The 19873-nt window shown below is 32.5% G+C and overlaps 13 protein-coding genes across 13 annotated transcripts; 8 read left to right on the forward strand and 5 right to left on the reverse strand.

The window, feature by feature from the left end:
* Positions 1-443: 443 nt before the first annotated feature.
* cgd4_3120 (ALG6-like dolichyl pyrophosphate Man9GlcNAc2 alpha-1,3-glucosyltransferase) lies at positions 444-2042 on the forward strand (the record flags this gene model as incomplete). The annotated part of the gene is made up of 1 exon (XM_625896.1): positions 444-2042. A coding segment is annotated over one exon (1599 nt), but the record flags the coding sequence as incomplete, so codon positions are not given.
* Positions 2043-2058: 16 nt separating this feature from the next.
* On the reverse strand, positions 2059-2817 carry cgd4_3130 (putative eIF6, translation initiation factor 6; the record flags this gene model as incomplete). The annotated part of the gene is made up of 1 exon (XM_625897.1): positions 2059-2817. The coding sequence occupies one exon, from the start codon at positions 2815-2817 to the stop codon at positions 2059-2061; it is 759 nt and encodes a 252-aa protein (XP_625897.1).
* A 108-nt stretch (positions 2818-2925) lies between these two features.
* cgd4_3140 (WD repeat protein) lies at positions 2926-3957 on the forward strand (the record flags this gene model as incomplete). Its single annotated transcript, XM_625898.1, has 1 exon — positions 2926-3957. A coding segment is annotated over one exon (1032 nt), but the record flags the coding sequence as incomplete, so codon positions are not given.
* A 228-nt stretch (positions 3958-4185) lies between these two features.
* Positions 4186-6666, reverse strand: cgd4_3150 (cullin-like protein of probable plant origin; the record flags this gene model as incomplete). Its single annotated transcript, XM_625899.1, has 1 exon — positions 4186-6666. One exon carries the CDS (start codon positions 6664-6666, stop codon positions 4186-4188), a length of 2481 nt encoding a protein of 826 aa, XP_625899.1.
* A 776-nt stretch (positions 6667-7442) lies between these two features.
* On the forward strand, positions 7443-8231 carry cgd4_3160 (putative 40S ribosomal protein S3A; the record flags this gene model as incomplete). Its single annotated transcript, XM_625900.1, has 1 exon — positions 7443-8231. One exon carries the CDS (start codon positions 7443-7445, stop codon positions 8229-8231), a length of 789 nt encoding a protein of 262 aa, XP_625900.1.
* Positions 8232-8696: 465 nt separating this feature from the next.
* Positions 8697-8934, forward strand: cgd4_3170 (putative mitochondrial inner membrane translocase; the record flags this gene model as incomplete). Its single annotated transcript, XM_001388034.1, has 1 exon — positions 8697-8933. The coding sequence occupies one exon, from the start codon at positions 8697-8699 to the stop codon at positions 8931-8933; it is 237 nt and encodes a 78-aa protein (XP_001388071.1).
* A 489-nt stretch (positions 8935-9423) lies between these two features.
* Positions 9424-10764, reverse strand: cgd4_3180 (Rrp3p, eIF4A-1-family RNA SFII helicase (DEXDc+HELICc); the record flags this gene model as incomplete). Its single annotated transcript, XM_625901.1, has 1 exon — positions 9424-10764. A coding segment is annotated over one exon (1341 nt), but the record flags the coding sequence as incomplete, so codon positions are not given.
* A 542-nt stretch (positions 10765-11306) lies between these two features.
* cgd4_3190 (small nuclear ribonucleoprotein) lies at positions 11307-11627 on the forward strand (the record flags this gene model as incomplete). Its single annotated transcript, XM_001388035.1, has 1 exon — positions 11307-11627. One exon carries the CDS (start codon positions 11307-11309, stop codon positions 11625-11627), a length of 321 nt encoding a protein of 106 aa, XP_001388072.1.
* A 1155-nt stretch (positions 11628-12782) lies between these two features.
* Positions 12783-13079, forward strand: cgd4_3200 (hypothetical protein; the record flags this gene model as incomplete). The annotated part of the gene is made up of 1 exon (XM_001388036.1): positions 12783-13079. One exon carries the CDS (start codon positions 12783-12785, stop codon positions 13077-13079), a length of 297 nt encoding a protein of 98 aa, XP_001388073.1.
* A 243-nt stretch (positions 13080-13322) lies between these two features.
* Positions 13323-14000, forward strand: cgd4_3210 (hypothetical protein; the record flags this gene model as incomplete). Its single annotated transcript, XM_625902.1, has 1 exon — positions 13323-14000. One exon carries the CDS (start codon positions 13323-13325, stop codon positions 13998-14000), a length of 678 nt encoding a protein of 225 aa, XP_625902.1.
* Positions 14001-14280: 280 nt separating this feature from the next.
* On the reverse strand, positions 14281-14727 carry cgd4_3220 (histone H3; the record flags this gene model as incomplete). The annotated part of the gene is made up of 1 exon (XM_625903.1): positions 14281-14727. A coding segment is annotated over one exon (447 nt), but the record flags the coding sequence as incomplete, so codon positions are not given.
* A 942-nt stretch (positions 14728-15669) lies between these two features.
* On the reverse strand, positions 15670-17748 carry cgd4_3230 (hypothetical protein with a signal peptide; the record flags this gene model as incomplete). The annotated part of the gene is made up of 1 exon (XM_625904.1): positions 15670-17748. One exon carries the CDS (start codon positions 17746-17748, stop codon positions 15670-15672), a length of 2079 nt encoding a protein of 692 aa, XP_625904.1.
* Positions 17749-18672: 924 nt separating this feature from the next.
* Positions 18673-19851, forward strand: cgd4_3240 (possible NLI interacting factor CTD-like phosphatase; the record flags this gene model as incomplete). The annotated part of the gene is made up of 1 exon (XM_625905.1): positions 18673-19851. The coding sequence occupies one exon, from the start codon at positions 18673-18675 to the stop codon at positions 19849-19851; it is 1179 nt and encodes a 392-aa protein (XP_625905.1).
* Between the last annotated feature and the right edge of the window lie 22 nt (positions 19852-19873).

Raw genomic sequence — 19873 nt, forward strand, 5'->3', positions numbered from 1 at the left:
TAGTGCATTATTTGGGGGTTTTTAGACAGAAACGCGGAACTATTAATTAGTTCATGCTTATGGCTTATCCGCCAAATAAAATTTATTTTAAATTTGTTTTGAAATCACAAGTTCTTGATAATTAGGGGATCAAACTCAGCAATAAAGTGTAATCTATTTCAAAGGTTATCCTGTTAGATTTGCCTTGGTTTGCTAATTTTATTTTTTTTCACCACACTTTTTTTCTCGATTTTCGCATGCAAAAAAAATATTTGGCGGTATAACATTGGGTCAAGGCATGAGGGGTGAGAATAGTTATTTACTCCTGAAATTCATCTGTTTTCAATTGATAATAAATACACAGATAGAAATAAATTCCAACTCCCTTGCATTATATAACTTTCACTATATTTGTTTAATGAAGTGAACATAGACGCGATAGAAATAATAGATTTTGTGTTTAAGTTTTGACAATGTTAAAGGTAATTTTGGCAGTATTAATAGGAATCCTTCTAAGGATGCTTATTGGATATTCTGAATATTCTGGCCAATCAGACCCACCAATGTTTGGAGACTTTGAGGCACAACGACACTGGATTGAAATTACTACAAATTTGCCAGTTAATATGTGGTACATTGATAATAAACACAATAATTTGAGTTATTGGCCATTGGATTATCCACCATTAACTGCATATCACAGTATGCTGTGTGGCAAGGTTGCGCATTTTTTAGGATTTAGCAAATTTTTTGAATTGGACAAATCAAAGGGAATAGAGAGTGAGACTCTAAAATGGTTTATGAGAGGTACCGTTTTGGTTAGCGATATTCTGATTTTCTTTTCTGCTTTTGTATTTTATTGGAGTGTTTCCAATCCTATTAGAGATAAGAGTGAATCAAACAAATATTTGTTGGTGACTCTTGTATCAGCACCTTATATTTTCGTGGACCATTCTCATTTCCAATATAATTGTGTTGCAATCGGTTTGGTAGTTTGGTCGGTAAATTTCCTTTATTGCGGCTACCACGCTTTATCAATATTTTCCATAGTTTGTGCAGTATTCTTTAAACAAACCATGCTTTACTTTATACCTGCGTTTGCATTCATTTATATTTCAATAATAATTAATACTAAAGGATTCGTAGTGAAAGTCAAACGAGTAATTTATTTCGGGTTAACAGGAATACTTTCAACGCTGTCAATTTTGTATCCGTTTATTTTTGATAATATAAAGAATCCATTAAACTATAAAGATATCTTTTATACTACAAGATTTGGTAGTTTACTAGCCAAATATAAAATGAATTTTCTTATTCCAATAATAAAAAGAGTTATACCTATATGGAGAGGTGCTTGGGAAAATCATGTCGCATCTTTTTGGTTTGCAAATATATTTATTGTTAACTTAAAGAAATGGGCAATGAAAAGTGAAGATAACTTAAATACTGCGCTTCAAATCTGTACAACTTGTACTTTATTGGGGTTCTTGCCAGCATGCTTAAATTTATTAAATAATCCTTCAAGAAAAAAATTCGAGATTGCTTTGCTTGCATCCTCTCTTTCATTTTTTTTATTTTCTTGGCAGGTACATGAAAAAAGTATTATTTTACCACTTACGCCAGCATTACTATTAATGGATACTTTCCCATTGATATCGCTAAGCTTCATTATAGTTTCATCATTTTCGCTTGTAACACTATCAATCTTGGATAAAACAACTTCATATCTAATGATTTTTGGATTATTCTCAATTATCATTTCATTTTATGTTTTGCATGGTAAAATTGAAAGATCCAATGGAATTGTTGGGTTAATGTATGATAATATGCCGATAATTCTGTCAATATTGTTTTCACTTATGCTTGCTTGCCAGTATTTAGTTCCCCCACCTATAAGATACCCATGGTTACACGAATTTTTAAATGCACTGGTCTGCGCATGGACTCTATTTTCTCTACTTATTATATGCACATTGAAGGGAATTTCTTCTGGAGGAAAAAACGAACAAAAAAAAGGGTCTCAAATTAATGATATTAACCTAATTTATAATGATAAGAATTAACTAGATCATCTTGCATTTATGCAAGCGTATCTATTATTGAAGATTTAAGTTTAATATCTTTCTCACGCATTTCTTCTTGGTTATTCACATTACTATAGGTTCCGAGTTTGAAAATTCTTTCAATTACTGCCATTTCCGCAGCAGTAGTTTCCATGCCAACGAAACCCGCCCAGTCATTTACTACACAACCTGCACTAACAACATCGCTTCCTCTATTAACTGTACCTGAGGTAATTGGGATTTGGAGTAATGCCGACAATTCATTCATTTCATCTTCAGATGCTAATGTATGCACAATTCCACCTTGATTTGTGAACTTTGCGTAACTCCCTACCAACACATGCCCAGCTATTGTAGTCCTAAATACTTCAACTCCAAGCACATCCTGAATTATCTCCTCGGACTCTTTATCCATATCTGTATGAATAAGAGCAACGTAGTCGTTGCATGCAATACAGTTGCCCAAAGCACTTAGACGCTCCTCTATTCTTTGAACTTTTACATTATCTGGTAAACTATTCCTCAGGTGTTGAAGCTCTTGATCAGTTGCCATATTTGAAACCAAAAGGCCATTGCGATTCCCAACTGTGCATCTTCCTACTAGCCTTGTACCTCCTATTAAGGTATTAATAATAGGGATATGGTCCATCAATTCTGCTTCAAAGACAGATGTAAATGCTGCAGAGGAGCCATGAGCTAGTAAACAATATCTATTAGTAAGGTTCGCAAAAACTCCGATTTCGGAAGAACTTTCATATGCAACTCTTAACGCCATATTGCAAATTTTATGTCGAATAAATTTGATACCTATATTAATTGGTACTTATATTAAAAACCCGCCACAACCGTTCTGGTCACGGCGCCATTTAGCCTGTAATTTTAAAAGACAAGTGGAGTTGTAAAGCTAAGGCGTTATACAGGCCGTAAAGCTCTTTTAATAAGTTGTAACTGGAAGTGGAACGGCATTTTATATATGGAACACAAATATGGCGATTTAAATAGTTCTTCGAGAGTGTACGAGCTTACAGGAATTAATGGAGAATGTTTAGGTACATGCTTTACAAGTGATGGAAGGTCTATTTTGGTTTGCGGAAATGACCCACAGATTCTCCTCTTTCAAAACTATGAAAGTAGTAAACATGGAATATCTATGCAAGGGCATACTAAGGCTGTTCTAGAAGTTTCCATGAATAAACAGCATGGCCTTCAGTTTTCCTCTTGTTCTGCAGACAAAACAGTACGCTACTGGGATATTGAGACATTAAAATGTATCTCAAAGTTCAAAGGGCACACAAAGATAGTAAATTCGTGTAAATGTAGCAATACCTTGATTATTTCAGGGTCTGATGATGGGCAAGTGCGTGCATGGGATACTAGAATAAAACAAAATAAAGCGTGCGTTTATAAATATGATAATAAATATCCGATAACAGCAGTGTCATGTGAGGGAGAATTGTTTCGAGTTTTTGCAGGAGGAATTGACAATAGCATCTATATGATCGATATGAGAATATCTACCGCTTTCACCCTTTCTACGCTTAACGATACAATTACGGGGTTGGATGTTAGCCCCGACAATTCTTTTCTAGTGTCAAACTCTATGGACAACCAAGTAGTCATATGGGATATTCGACCTCATTCAGATTTACAAGACAGGAAAATGGGAACTCTGGTTGGTGCAAAGCATAATTTTGAGGCAAATTTGCATAGGGTAAGATGGAATTTTGATGGGGATCTATTGGCTGCAGCTTCTTCAGATACAATCATATATATTTGGTCGTTTAAACACAAGAAATTAATTAATAAGTTGGTTGGTCACAAAGGAGCTACTTTAGATATTAGCTTCCATCCTAGCCTTCCCATTATTGCCTCGGCTGGTTCCGATGGCCGTGTGATTGTTGGAGAATTTATTTAGCTGCTACTAATCAACTAAATCTACTCAAGTAAAAGATATAAATAGGTAGAATTTGTATAGCTATATGCAGAAATATATTTTTTTTTAATTAGCCAACTGTTTCTTTTATTCGTTGCAAACAATTAGGGCATCCGTACTACATGGAAAGTTTGAAAATAATAGAATAAAAACCATAATAAATTTAGAACAGATTCGTTTTAAATATATTTTAGTTCGATTAGTGTATCACTATGCTAAGTATAAGAGCTTTTCCGGGTCGTCTTGATCATTTTCAAGATACTCTCTTTCTATTAAATATTTAATTTTGTCGATTATCATTATTTCAGAGGGTTTATATTCGCATAGTTGGGATGAGACATGGGCAATGATATCGCTTCTTGTCATTTGTCCTTTAATTTTCATAATTTTAACAATTGCTGCTTCTATGGCATGGCTTTTGTCGTATTCAGTACGATTCTTTCGAGTTGTTTCTGTTTGATGTGGTAATTTAATAATTATTGGAGATATGACATCGGTTGAAACAAACTCAAAATTCACTTCAAATACTGGATTGTCTGGGGAAATTTGGGTGTTATTGACAAATTTCAAAATTCCTACGTCAGAATATAAAGGTTTTATATGTTTTAATATGATGGACTTTTCTGTATTTAGTAAGCTTTGAAGCTCAAGTAAAGATAAGCTGATAAAATCATTGAATTGTAGCAGAATACATGCTTGGTACGTATTACAATGTATTTCAAAGAATTTAAATGTTCCATTTGGCGTTGGCAGCTTGTAGTCTAAAACACATTCCCCATACCAATATATCCAAGTGAGCTTTCTGTGGCTAGTTTCTAAGGAATAAAATGTTTCAAAATCGCTTATACAGTTTTTTAGGTTAGTTGGCAGGTTTATGTTTGAGGAGTCTAATGTAGGCCAATTCGAACTTGTCAAAATATTAACGGCAAAGTCAACTTTCGTAGGAATTAGAGCCTTAACAATTTGTAAACCCAAATCAGATATTTTGTTGTCTTTTATTTCAAACTCTTTATTTTCTATTTCACCTTTTTTAATGTCTCTTAAGTACTCTTTGAATTTATTATTCAAATTTCGAGTCATTCGAATATCCGTAATCATCCCTTCTAACTTGGATGTGAACCCAGCTCCACATTTGCTTTTAAGTAAAGATATAATATACAGCTCATTTTTTTCTAAGGATAAGTGATATTGAAGAAGCCTTTTTGCAAGTAGAAACTTGTAAATTTGAAGAAAGTAATCTTGAAAGTGGATGTAGGAAAAAATTTCCACAAGTTTTCCAGCTAATACAGCAAATTGATTGTTAGACAGGAAAGCGTTGAAATCGTTCCCAATCTCAGAGTAGCTGTTTTTTAATAATAAGTCGCAATAAAAACAAACAAGTTTTGCCTGGTTTTGGCAACCAACTTCTAAATTAACAATTACTTCAAAAGACTCACGAATTGTCTTTTGAACTGCAGTATCATTATCAAAACAGTTTTCCAATAAGTATATTGAATGATCAAAAAGAGAAATAATCGTTTGCACGAATAAGGTTTCGTATTTCATATTCATAAAAGGAACAATAATTGATTTTCCAAGCATCCAAGGCCAATTTTCGGCTAAATTATGCGTAGATTGGATTTGGTCAAAAGTTTCTTCATTATCAATCTCAATATCTTCAGCAAAATGAATTGACTCCGAGAATTTATTAATTACCAATTGGCCACACTCAGTTAGGTAGTGCTTAAATTGAGTATTTAATGCATGCATTCCATGATGAATTGTAGAAAAGTGTCTAAACAATAATTTTAGTTGCTCGAATTCATTGTCTAAAAACATCTTCTTAATAGAGCTAGAATTTGAAAGAATCGCTTTCATTTCATCTGCAAGTAATATTTGAGTTAATGATTTTTGTATTTTTTTCCTCGTAGAATTAAATAAACACAATTCGCATAGCTTATTCTCAAAATTAACAATGCCATCCACGCGAGATAAGTATTCTAATAATTTGTCATTCCTAACCCATTTGGGTGCAAGACTCCCATAGTAAGAGTTTAAGCGATTAATAACGATATTTTCTATCTCATTTTCGTATATTTCTGGGATTTTGCTCTTCTCGCTCATTTCCAAACACACATTCACAACTCCTTTCATAAGTTCACTGTCAATATCTTTGGTTCCAAGCCTGTACTCCTGAATAGAATTACTGAATGAAAGTGAAATACTCTCTTTGAATTCCAAATATATAGTTTCATAAAATATAGTGATTCCTTTTAGCATTAGACTTCCTTCTCCTGCAATCTTAATGTGATATTTGTTCAAGTAACCAAAAAAGCGTTCCATCCAGTGCGTATAAATTAAGTGGTTACTCCATGAAAGCCGGAATTCAAACAGTAGCCCAGATCCTGTAGAATTTTTCAATTTACTAATAACGTTTTCTTTCAAAAAATTCTCAATAGTTTCAGAATATTTGGTAAATAACTGCCTACTCCAATTTCTAGGATTTTGGGTGCACATATTATAAATTAAAGTATAGATTTTTGAATAATCTTTGGCAGTAAATAAGTTCTTTACTGTATCATTAATCTGGGTCCTATTTAGCAAATATGTTTCCAAAGGCTCGATAGCTTCTCTTTTAATTTGGGCCCATCCCTCCTCAAACCCAATGTTTTTATCCGAATCTGTGCATTCTCTATTGAGTGATTCCGACATAATTATTTGAACAATATAATGAGTACAGAACAATTCTCATCTCCGCTCATTCGGCCATAACAGCCATTCTCGTTATTTTTAACAATTCGGAAAAACTATCGATTTTTTACTTGTATTTTGTGAGAGGCGGGAATTTTAAAAAATAATATTTTTTTTTGACAGTTAAGAACACGTAACTTTTTCCTGATTATGAATATAAAGAAATAACATTTTTTTTTTAAGTTTAAAATAAAAGTACTTTAGAAAATGAATAAGCTGATAGATTATATTTCTACGCAAAAATACTATTTATACCAATACCTAAAATAGTTGCAATTGCCCTGTAAATTTTCCGCATTCAAAAGTAAAATAAAGGAAATTAATAATAGATTTGTAATATTTCTTAAATATACTTGAGAGAAAAAAATTAGGAAATGGTAAAAATTTCACATTCGGCAGATATTTCCAAGCGGTATATTATTTACAAAGAAATTGCATGGCCAAAATTTATCTAACATTTTTTAGATAATTTAATCTCTAATTAATTAAGAATAAAATGCAAATTATTAAACTATTATATAATTATTGATAAATTAACTTTATTGCTCCCCACAAATGAAAATATATTTAGAGAGACAGCGATTTGGCGCCGCATCTGCGTCTCTCATCAACACCTGGGACGAGTATAGTTAAAATGGTCAAGGTACGGCGTCTCAAAGCGCAAAAGCAACATTAACAATAAAAGAAAAAAAGAGCTTGCTGCTTTCTTTTTTTATTAATTTCAATTAACATCGAATATGGCAATTGGTAAGAATAAGCGAATTTCTAAGGGTAGAAAGGGAGGACGTAAGAAAATTATTGATCCTTTGTCACGTAAGGAGTTTTACGACTTACGTGCCCCAAGTACCTTTAAAGTACGTAACTTCGGTACCACTATTGCTTCCAAAAATCAAGGTACAAAGTTAGCAGTTGATGCTCTTAGACACAGAGTATATGAAGTGAGCTTGGCTGACTTAAACAACGATGAGGATCAGGCATTCAGAAAGATTAAGTTGCAATGCGAGGATATTCAAGGAAGAACTTGCCTTACTGAATTCCATGGAATGGATATGACTAGGGACAAGCTCTGCTCCTTAATTAGAAAGTACCAGACACTTATTGAAGCTCACTGCAACGTTAAAACTTCTGATGGTTATGTATTGAGATTGTTCTGTATCGCATTCACAAGAAGAATGGCGGACCAAGTAAAATCGACTTGCTATGCCCAGACTTCTCAAATTAGACAAATTAGAAAGAAGATGGTGGAGATTATCACAGCAGAGGCAGAAGGTACAACTCTACGTGATTTGGTAAAGAAATTCATCCCAGAGTCAATAGGTAAGGAGATTGAAAAGGCATGTAGGCACATTTTCCCATTACAACATGTATTTATTCGTAAGGTTAAGGTATTATCAAAGCCATCGTTTGATGTGTCTCGTCTTATGGAAAGCCATGTTGGTGCTGATGGTGTTGAAGAAAAAGGTACTAAGGTTGTTTCCGAATCAAACCAAGCAACCAATTTATTGACTGCTGAGATGAAGGCATAACTTTAAACTTTTCGATTTCATAGATATTATTAGGGATTATCTTCACATTTAAGTGATCAATTTCAAATTTGTATGTTCTCCTGATTTTTGCTTCTATTGCGTACGCGATTTCTGTTAGTGCATTGCAGAATTTGAAGTTCCTTTCAGAGTTCTTTGGAAGAGAAACGGACTTAATGAATAGTTATTTGATGCCAGAAAGGTCAATTGGAATAGCTTTTTTCTTTCTCCAAACACTTAGCACTTTGCCATACAAGAGAGTTATTTTGTAGTAGATGCTAGCTAAAGTATTGCTCAAGGGTGAATTACTAATCTTTATAAGCTATTATTTCACAAAATAGTCTAAAGATTTGTTTGATTTCTTCGCTTATCCCGCTGTTAATTTTTTATCCAATTAATTTTTTTTAATAGGCAAATTAGTCTACAACTTAGCAGGCGGAAGAAATTAGTCGCAAATCAAATATTAAAATGGGAGAGCCTTCTGAGAATAAACCCCAAAGCTTGCCAAATAATTTATTTCTAAATGATAACTTAAAGTTTGACAAATTGGATTTGGATGTAACAAAATTTAGAAGAAAGCAAGATTTATACTTTAACTCTTATGACAGGCTTTGGGGGGAAAAGGTAACTTATAGTGTGGGTCTATCTTATGGGACAGGTATGCTTTCTCCCTGTTTTTTTATTAAGCAAATAATTATGATTTAATTAGGTTTTTGTTTGGGCTCTACATATGGGCTAATTAATGCAATGAAAAGGCCTGCACTTACACCTAAGCTTAAAATAAATTCAATCCTCAATGAGTGTGCATCTAGTAGTGCAAAAATTGCAAATCCACTTTCTATTATTAGTAAGTCCTCACGATATTGATGCGCCAGCGAGCATTGTAATTCACATAGCTTTATTCTATTGTGGGTTTTATAGAGCAACAAAAGCTATTAGGAAAAAAGATGATTCCCTAAATTCTATAATTTCTGGAGCTTTGTCCGGAGCACTATACAAGTCAGCGTCCTCAAAACGAGTTTTGGGAAGATATACACTAATCTCAGCAGGTAAGTTTGCGATAAAGAAGTAATTTAGAGAGTTTTATTAATTTATGAAAAAAAAATTAAAAATGAAAAAAATATAGTTGCTTTTACTCTTATTGACCAAGTAATACGTTATAGTGAAAAATTATAGTCTATATCAATCTTTACGATTATTTCTTTTTGTTACGATTTTTTAGTTTTCTATGACCAACTAGTGCTGTTTTTTCATTAGAATCATTAAGTTCTGCATCAACAGTTCTTAGAGAGTCAACAACCTTTGCATGAATTGCCATTACTTCTTCTCTTTGTAAAGAAGTATACTCATCAAGTTTTCTATTTAGCGCAAATTCAATCCTCTGGAAAGTCTCAACGTCATATTGGGTAACCATAGAAATAGCTCTACCGCTCCTACCTGCTCTTGCAGTACGCCCAACACGATGTACATAATCCTTACTTGATGTCGGGATATCGAAGTTAATAACGAAGTCAACGTGTGGAATATCCAAACCTCTGCTTCCTACTTCTGTAGTAAACAATAACCTCTTTTGTTTTCCTTTGAAGAGATTCAATGCTGATAGACGTTGAGACTGCGACATTCTACCATGCAAACTAATGCTGTTAAATCCAAGTTCCTTTGCAAGCAAATCTCCTCTTCTACAATTGATACAAGTATTACAGAATATAATTCCAGTATATTGGCCCAAATTTTGGAGCATTCCAATAAAATAACTCCATTTATACTTAAATGGTATAAACATATAATATTGCATTAAATTAGCAGCGGTATCATATTTTGTGTTTACACAAATTTTAATTGGATTTGATAATGAAATCTTCTGAAGTTTAGCGACCTTTGTTGTCATTGTTGCTGAAAATAAATAAGTAGTTCTATTTCTTGGGGACGATTCTACGATTTTATTCAATGCAATTTCAAAATCCATAGATAACAATCTATCAGCCTCATCCATAACTAAGAACTTGATCCCCCCAATATTAAAACCCTTAGTGTTTTCTAAATGGTCAACTAATCTTCCAGGGGATGCAACAATAATATGAGGTTTTTTTGCTAATGAAAGGGATTGCATAACCATATCAAGCCCTCCAACCAATGTTGCAATTTTCAAAGAGATTAAAGAACCGAATGCAGAAAATTGTTCAGAAATCTGAACGCAAAGTTCTCTTGTTGGAGCTAATATAACAGCATACATTGGAACCTGATCATCAAGCAATCTTTGCAATATTGGGATAATAAACGATCCAGTTTTGCCAGAACCTGTCTCTGCAAGTCCAATAATATCCCTTCCTTCAAGAGCTACTGGGATAGTCTTTTTTTGTATTTCTGTTGGAGTTTTCCAGCCTAAGGATTCACATGCAATACAAAGTTCTTTACAGACTCCTAGGGAAGCAAATGTTACGCTTTCCGAACTTTCTTCTTCAACATGTTCCGCTATTTTTGAAACATGACTTTCTAAAAACTCTGTACTTTTATTCTTCATTTCTACTCTTGTAGCTTATTTAATAAAATACAGTCGCATCAAAATCCAATTATTTGTCAAAAATATAATGTGAAGATAGCGTTTCTCAGTTTAATAAATTTTGGAAGTAGGGTTATTTGCCTTAAGTTATACCTTTTGAATCTTTTATTTCTTGAAAACGCAAATCCATAAAGTAGAAATTATACTCTTTTCCCTTAATAATAGTCAAATTTGATTCTTCGGTACACCGCCAACACGCATCGGTCTCGAAGCTTATTATTATTGGTTAAGATCAGATTTAAGAGAAGCTAGGCAATAATATATTTAGAATATTAAAAATTTTAAAGGAAATAATGTTAATGAGGGGAAGACTGGTATAATAAAAGCTAAAATTTTGAAATTAAAACTGAAAGATTTCAAATTCATATTTGCATTTTAAATGTAGTTGAAAGAGTAGCAAAATTTCAAATTTACCATATTTGAGAGTAATATATTTATAGACAATTATCGCTTATTAAGGTATTATTAAATTTTTTACCTATATAGTAATACTGAGATATTTATTAATATAAAAATTAATGACTGAAGATTCCAATATTGAATCGCAAACTACAAAAAAAGATAACCCCAGCGAAGGGCCTCTAAGCTTATTAACAGAATGTGTAAAAACAAATACACAAATTCTTGTTAATTGTAGAAATAATAGAAAGATTTTAGGGAGAGTTAAAGCATTTGACCGACATTGTAATTTACTTCTTACAGATGCAAGAGAAATATGGACGGAGTCCATGAAGTCCGGTAAAAAAGGATCTGCTAAATATATCAACAAAGATAGGTTTATTTCTAAATTATTCGTGAGGGGAGACTCTGTTATTTTAATTTTAAAGAGTCCGAACTGACTAATTAATTAACTAGTATCATTATATAGCTTTTCGCATTGTTGAATAGTACTTTAATTTTATGTTTAATAGTGAATCATTTTCTAGATTGAAATTGATTTTACAATATATTGAGTTGTTAATTAAGCAGTTTGATATTGATCTAGGACTAAGTTAATGCAGCCTTGTTCTTCTTCGTTATGTGAGTCAAATTCTTCCTCTGATTTAAATGATTTTTGGTTTTCAACCATTAATCTTTCAATAGTAGAATTAACTTGAAATTCAACATTGTCGTGCATAGTATTAATCTTTGTATTTAGAACATTTGAAAGTTCGTTTACATTTTTGTAGTAGCTTTAGAGATGATTAATTAAGTTCATTGCAAATTTCACTCAAACTTACCTAATTATATGACCTTCAAGCTCACTTTGTTTTTTTGGGTCAACTTTTGAAATAATGTTAACTGTTTCCTTAAGTTCATTCAAGATATTTATAAGTAAATTTTGGGTTTTTTCTAGGAATTCTGCTGGCCCTTCCAAAATATCCTTCTCTATTTCCATATTTCATTACTGATCCAAAGATAAAATGCGATTCTTTTTTTTTTTTTTTTGAAGTTGAAGGCGCCTATAAATGCATCTAATTAAGATTACCAATGCAGAGGTATGTTTTGAAGAATAAAGTTTAAAGAAAGAGAAGACCAAAGAAGCAGAATAACAGTGGTTTTAGAAGTGCAACATGTCTAGCGGCGTATGGCCAGTTTGACGACTAAATTTATTTATTTTTTATTTTATAAAATTTAAGTGGCGCTAATTGTACTATCTTTTTTACATAAAGGATAAATTTTTAGGGTGGAAAAACGATAAGAATATTAAGATTTTATTTTCACTATAATAAGATTATCGAATTATACTATTATTTAAATAGGCTCTTATTTATTACGATTGCCCAAGAAAATGGAAGATGTTAGTATGAAAGAAGAAACTGAACATGGAAACAACTCTGTTAATTTGGCTTCCAAAAATGAAATGTTAAGCAACCTTGAAGGACCTAATTTGACATTTCAAATACATGAAGAGGATCATACATTAGGTAAGCTAATATTAATTTGTTTACATATAACTTTTTATCCTTAACCAACATATAATATTTTTAGGTAATGCATTACGTCACTTGGCGATGCTGAACCCAAACACAACATTTGCAGGTTATGCAATTCCACATCCATCTATTTCCACAATGAATTTGAGAATAGAGACTATATCTAATGTTGAAGTTGATAATAAGAACTATAATCTGGATTTGAAGGCTGCGCCCAGCCCAAGTCTAGACAAAAAAAGCAGCTCAAAAAAGCAAAGTAGCAAGGTAGGAGCTACTCAAATCCTTTTAAAGGCATGCGATGATCTGAACTTAATATGTAACAAAATTGAAGATAAATTCGATAAGGCAGTGCAAGTTCATCTCTCGAGTAACTAATAACACAAGCTTTTCTAAAACTTATTATATCGAAGTTAAACTAATATATGGGAAGTAAAAAAAAACAAATATTCTTAGACGAATTTAAATATATTTAATATTATAACTCAGTGTATTAACATTTTACTAATATTAATTATGTTTTATTTTTTTTACTAAAATATTACATGAAAGATGTTTTTTTTTAACTCCCGCCTTCATTTATGATAAATTACTTTCAATGAAATTTAATTAAGTCGATAAATGAATAGATTAGTGAATCAAATAACAGCAACTAGCATTCCAGAAACAATTGAATGTGACTTATCAAAGAAGAAAGACGGCAAATTTTTTATATTAGAGTCAAAAAATGATATTTCAAGTGCCAAGGAGCTATATAAAGGGTTTAGAAATGGCTTGAGATCAAACTGCAATATTCAAAATCATTTACATTTTGAAAATAGACTAAAAGACCTTGTTCTTCGGATATCTTCTGATCAAGATTTCACTTTGAATGATGATCAAGATCTTGACGATGATGTAACCTGTTTAAGCGTTCAATCAAAAGAAGATATTATGCAGATACTAGAAAAATCCAGAAAGTTAAACAAAGAAAACATTCAAGTTATAGATGGCGTGGAAATTCTTCTTTCAGGGCAAGGCGGAAGACCGTTTGCCAAGCTTGATAAGGATTTTAATACTCAGAAAGTCGAAACTAGAGAATTTGAACCTGAACAAAGAGCTCAAATACTTCGAGAACTTGACAGCTTACTGATTTCAACTCTTAAATGTACAGCGGAAGTTGACCGTCTTAGCCAAATTAACGCTAACTCCAATATCAACCACTGTCCAAATTCCTCCGTAAGCAGGAACATCAATGAGATGAGGAGCTTAATCACGGAACTCTACTTAAACTCATTCAAGGGAACACACAACCTATGAGTAGGAATTCAAACTAGAACAATTACCAATATTAATGTATAGATTACTTAATTTTCTTAATTCTATTTTACACTATTATGGCGGCTAGTGCCGCCTGGAGAGCAGGCAAAATGCATGTGTTATAGTTAGGGAATGCCATTAGCAATTTGTAACATACTAAATGGCGACTGGAAAGCTTCGATATCAAAATTGCATGAATAGCAAATGCTCGCAATACTGGAAATCAAAATACTGAATTTCGAATACATTAAACACCACTAAGTAGCATCAGGGCTCAGATTCACCTCTCACCACGGATACGACGAGCCAATTGGACGTCTTTTGGCATAATGGTAACACGGTGAGCATGAATGGCACACAAGTTAGTATCTTCAAAGAGACCAACGAGGTAAGCTTCAGCAGCTTCCTGTAAAGCCATAACAGCTGATGATTGGAATCTTAAATCGGTCTTGAAATCTTGGGCAATTTCACGAACCAATCTTTGGAATGGTAACTTTCTAATCAAAAGCTCAGTAGATCTCTGGTATCTTCTAATTTCACGAAGGGCAACAGTTCCTGGTCTGTATCTACGTGGCTTCTTTACGCCACCAGTTACTGGTGCTGACTTTCTTGCACCCTTTGATGCCAATTGCTTACGTGGTGCCTTACCACCAGTTGATTTACGTGCTGTTTGCTTAGTTCTAGCCATTTTTAATAATACTTTATTTGCTTTATTGTCTTCGCTTTCTCAGGGACCTTGTCGACACAAAATGCAGGCAAGTGATTTTTTTAATTTCCTTTTATCCTCAGTTTATTGCCAAAACTCCACACTTGTACTTTCAAGCATTATTTTACTATATCTCCACACTATTTAATTACTATCCACGCTTCCACATTAGCCCCGCCTAAATTTGATTTTATTTATTTTTATTTTTGTTGAATACTAATAAAGAGAAAATGTGGGGGCTAAATGTGGCTAAGTGATAGTGGGTAAGTACTTATGTGGGTGAGGGTAGTAATAATTAATTTTTGTGAGGGGAGTATTTAATTTTATTCGAGTGAATCTTTGTGTCAACCCTTTTCTACGGACTTTTTATTCGGATACTTGTCGAGAACTTTAGGGTTTAGAATATTTTTTAATCACCTTTTCAACCATTGAAGGACTTCTCAAGATTGTAAGCCCCGTTGGAATTTTGTGTTTCATCCTTTCCCTTTATTATTGCCAATGTCTTCGTATTCTGCGAATCAATTGTTTTCTCCATGTATACCTTTTGTACAGTCTTTTGTCAGGTCCTAGCGTGCTAGAGTAAGGGCTGGCTCGGAGTGGCGTGAGATATAAGGGTTATCGTTCTAGACTTTGGAGATGTATCTAAACCAGCATTTTGTTGGTCCTGTATCCAAAGGACATTTCTAAGGAGGAACTTAACTAATAAGAAACATTAAATTGTACTATTATAGGTCCGAAATAATATACATGTAGATACTTAAGAACAAAAGGACATTCACTCAAAATGAAACTTTTTCATTGATTAGAAAACCAACAATTAGCAGGAATAGTTAGGTGTAAAATAAAGCATTTCAACTATATGGACTGTGTAATATATACAAAATTATATTTTAAACATTAATTTAGATAGAAGCTTAATTTGGAGAATGAAAACCTTAGTGTTAAACATATAAAATAGGCCTATTAACTTAATTTATATAAACCCAAATCGATCATTTCTTTCAACTTAGATTCAATATATTGTGGAGCAACAGAAACTGAATAATATTGAGCCATTGTAGAAGTTGCATCAAGTAAAGTACTACCAAAAAGTCCTTGTTTAAATCTCGCAACGTGATGATGAAGTTGTTCTCTGGCTTTATGAATAGCAATAGTCATATCTTTAATTGTGCATGAAGATTGTAGTTTAAGATGTTCCCTTTCCATTTGATTGTATTTATGCACAAGCTTTAATCTTTTCCATTCATTCAAATTATCCCAACAACTGCTCCACTCAGGACCATATATATTGTTTCTTAACTCTTTGAAAAATCTTTGAAGTACCTGAATTGCTGTCAAGAATTGTTTTGCTTGTGTTGCAACGGATTTATCAAATGTAAGAAAATTATCAACATGGTCAGATATACTGCTGTTTTCATTAATTAATTCCTCTATTACAGTGCTCCACGTATCAGCTAAGACATTCATTTCGCTTTTCGAGGCAAAATAGGCAGCCTCATCAACTAATCTTCTTAGCTCAATGATATCTTCTCTTCTATCTGGTCTATAAATACGACAAGGAGTATCGATCAGATACTTATCTACCCCTTTTCTACTATTAATTTCTTTAGTCATATCTAAGCTGAAAGAGAAATCTATCATACGAAAGTTTTCAAGCTTAAATCGAATCACTCTTAGACCTTGTTTATTCTTGGAGGTAGCTTGTTCAGCACCATAACCAGAATTCTTAGGAGCATCGACATTGATTCCATCACTAGAGGTGCTGGCTGATGTATCTGAATTCAAAATTTGTTTACATGGAAATTTGTTATCGTAAAAAGAGTCATCAAAAGAAGTTGATGCTTTATTTGTATTACACTCATTAGTGCTCCCTTGTAATTTATTGTCAGAGCTTTCATAATCGGAATTTGACATATTTATTTTGTTTATGTGATTTGATTGTTCCATTTTTTCGTTCAGTCTTTTAGTAATTTCAAGGGGAAGACTATTAACTTCCATCAAATTAATATATTCATCATCATCGATTAAGAATCCTTGCCCATCTTTAATAATTTTCGTAATTTCGAGAGGATCTGACAAATATTCTTCCAAAATCATAATATTTGGATGACATAAATCGCAATGGTATATATTTTGTTCCCAAATTCTTTGTAAGAAGTTCAAGGTATGATCTAACAAAGAAAGCCTATATCTAAATCTTCCGAGAATTTCGCCAGCAGAATTATTAATACTAATTCTTAACAGCATTTCTCTTCTCTTTATAGCTTCATTGTTTTTATATTGGCTATTTCGAGCTGCAACTAAATTACTATATGCTCTTAAAACTTTTCTAAAGCTGTTTTTCATATGAAAAATTTCACTTTGTCTGAGCCTCTTCAGAACTTCGCTTAAAGTCACGCCTTCTAAATATTGCATAAATATATAACGATCAAATTCATGAATTGGAGTACCCCATTTGCTTGTAACTGTGTAGACATTTGGACTAATAAAGTTGTTTAAAACTTTTCTACCAGATATATATGTGGTCATATACTTCTCCATTAAAAAACCAATGTTGAATTCAGAACTGCTCTTATTTGGAAGAAGTATAGGAAGTCTATCTAAATATGCATACTTATATTGGGTACTTAGCTTGCTATTTTCGCGTTTAATAAAGACATTAATAGCATCCACGTCCTTAATTAGATCTTTTTCATAGCATTGGTATGTTAAATCTGGATTTAAGCTACAGTTCTTATAAATCCTAAAATTTGAATTCATTGGGTATAAAGTTGCAGCCACCCCAACTCCGAACATTCCTCCAAAGCTTTTAAGCACGCCAGAGTCATCATATTTGCACTTAATGAAATTAAATTGTTCGCTTTTACAAATCGCTAGATCAATCTCGTGGATCAATTTTAATCTCTCAAATGCAACCTGTCTCTTAACTACCTGCTGCCTTTTCAGATTTTTTTTTATTTCTTCTTGGAAGGTTTCATTTAGATCAGATCCTAGCACAATACTGCAGAATAAAAACAGAAAATAGACTAGCCTCAAATTCATATGCTAGCCGTTTTTAATATTTCTGGGATTGTCCATTTAGAAGTAGTTAAGTATGCGAGCTTACCAAAAAGTTAAATTTATATCTCTACCAACTTAAACACAAATCTTTATCCTTTGCAATGCTCGCTATATCGACTACTCCACCTACTTTAAGTTTGACTTTCTTTATTTGAAAATGAAAAATTACTTTAGTCTTATATGACTCAGTCACTGCACGTACATGTCTCTAGGCCGGCGGTACCTCACGTGCATGTGGCGCCAATAAGTGCGATTGCATCATGTATTATTAAATTACTGAATTCAAATAATATAAAATGTAACGTTTTATGGTTCTCGCCACCTAGATGAGCTTTATACGTATTTAGAGAGTTATATGTTGTATATAGAAGCTAAGAGTAGAAGGTATTGCAGATCTTTTAAAAGTGATTACAGTTTCTAGTAAAACGATTTTTCATTCTAGTGATCAATTAAAAAAAAAAATTAGCATTCTGTTTGTTAGTAAATTTACCCTAATTTGCAATTACACATTGTTACTTTATTAATCTGGCTAGTTTATTTAATTTAAAGTTTCCAGTTTAATTCTACAAATAATTATGTAAAATAAAATGTGGGCAAATATTCTACAAAAGGAAGTAACAGATAATAAGGTTAGGGCTACTGTGAAAAATAAATATCTTTCCTTAGCATCAATTCCAACTATCATTACGTTTTTTTTGTGAAAAGTTTACTAGGGTTTGTGCTAATTTGCATTATTAAAAGAAAGGAGTTTTTTTTTTTTTTTTTACCATAAAATAATTTATTAGTTTGTTGTGTGAGAAATAAGTAGAAAAGAATAATAAGATTTAGATTTTAGGGTTTAAGTTTTAAAGATAGGAAAATTGGCAAATAAAATTACTATAAAACCAGTAGCTGAGATTTGATTAAATGGTTACATTCAAATATAGAATGAAAAGGCTTCGTACGTTTGCAAATGAGGAAATTCAGGAAGAGCTACCACTAAAATCAAAGCTAAACGAGAGACTCATAGTCGAAAGGAAAGAAGATAATACTCTAGAAGAAAAAGATTTAAATTCTCTTGGCAAAGATTTCTCTCAAAATTCTCAGAGTACTATCGAAAGCGAAAATATGGAAGCTAGTACTCTAGAAATGAGTCTGTTAAAGAGATTTGATGATTTTATGGAGATTATGAGGCATCTTAAATTAAATATTAAGCCTGGATCTTTTAGAGATGACGAAAACCTTCTGAACTATTGTTTTTTGATTTCTAAACCTTTTAAAAGCAATAGTATTGGATTTACATTCCACGTGGCAATGGAAAATATTGTAAGCGGAAGACCAAGAGTTTTATCTCAGTCAATGTCAATGGCTATTGAGTATATTTGTTGCACAAAATTTCCATCTAAATTATTAAATGGTGAATCGCCAACTACTAATAGTCCATTCAAAGTTAATGATATACAAAATGACAAGTCTCTATTGAAAATAGGTAATCTTCCATTGTTGAAAACAATCAAGGAGCAAGAAGTCAGTTCTGGTTTATTTATTGTATTGGATATGGATGAGACCTTAGTTCACTGTACGAACGAAATGCTTAAAGGAGTTAAGCCTGATTTATTAGTCAAAATTGCTACATATTCTACACCATGGTTTGTATACTATAGACCATTTCTTAAATTTTTCCTCCAAAATGCTTCAAAGTTGGGAAGCATTTGCGTTTTTACTGCAAGTACTAGAGAATATGCGGAGCAAGTAATTAACTCAATCGACCCAACTCAAGATCTCATTAAATATAAGTTATTTAGAGAACATTGTACTGTATATAATAAAGGTTATATGAAGGATTTGAGAATAATTCAAGGCGCAAATCTAAAAAGAACAGTTCTAGTAGACAATTCTTTGATAAGCAATACGCTACAATTAGACAATGCAATTCCTGTTGATAGCTGGTATGGATGCTGCAAAGATAATGAGTTGCTTAGATTGCTTGTACTATTAAATAGAATACAATTGTTAAATGATGTTAGGCCATATTTGGCAAGTAGGTATGGAATCAGAGAATGGATAAATATGAATAGAACTAAAGATAACTTAATGCCTATATGAGAATTAAATTACCCAAGCTACA

The sequence above is a fragment of the Cryptosporidium parvum genome, chromosome 4 (assembly GCF_000165345.1).
Source record: "Cryptosporidium parvum Iowa II chromosome 4, whole genome shotgun sequence".
NCBI classification, from domain to species: Eukaryota; Apicomplexa; class Conoidasida; order Eucoccidiorida; family Cryptosporidiidae; genus Cryptosporidium; species Cryptosporidium parvum.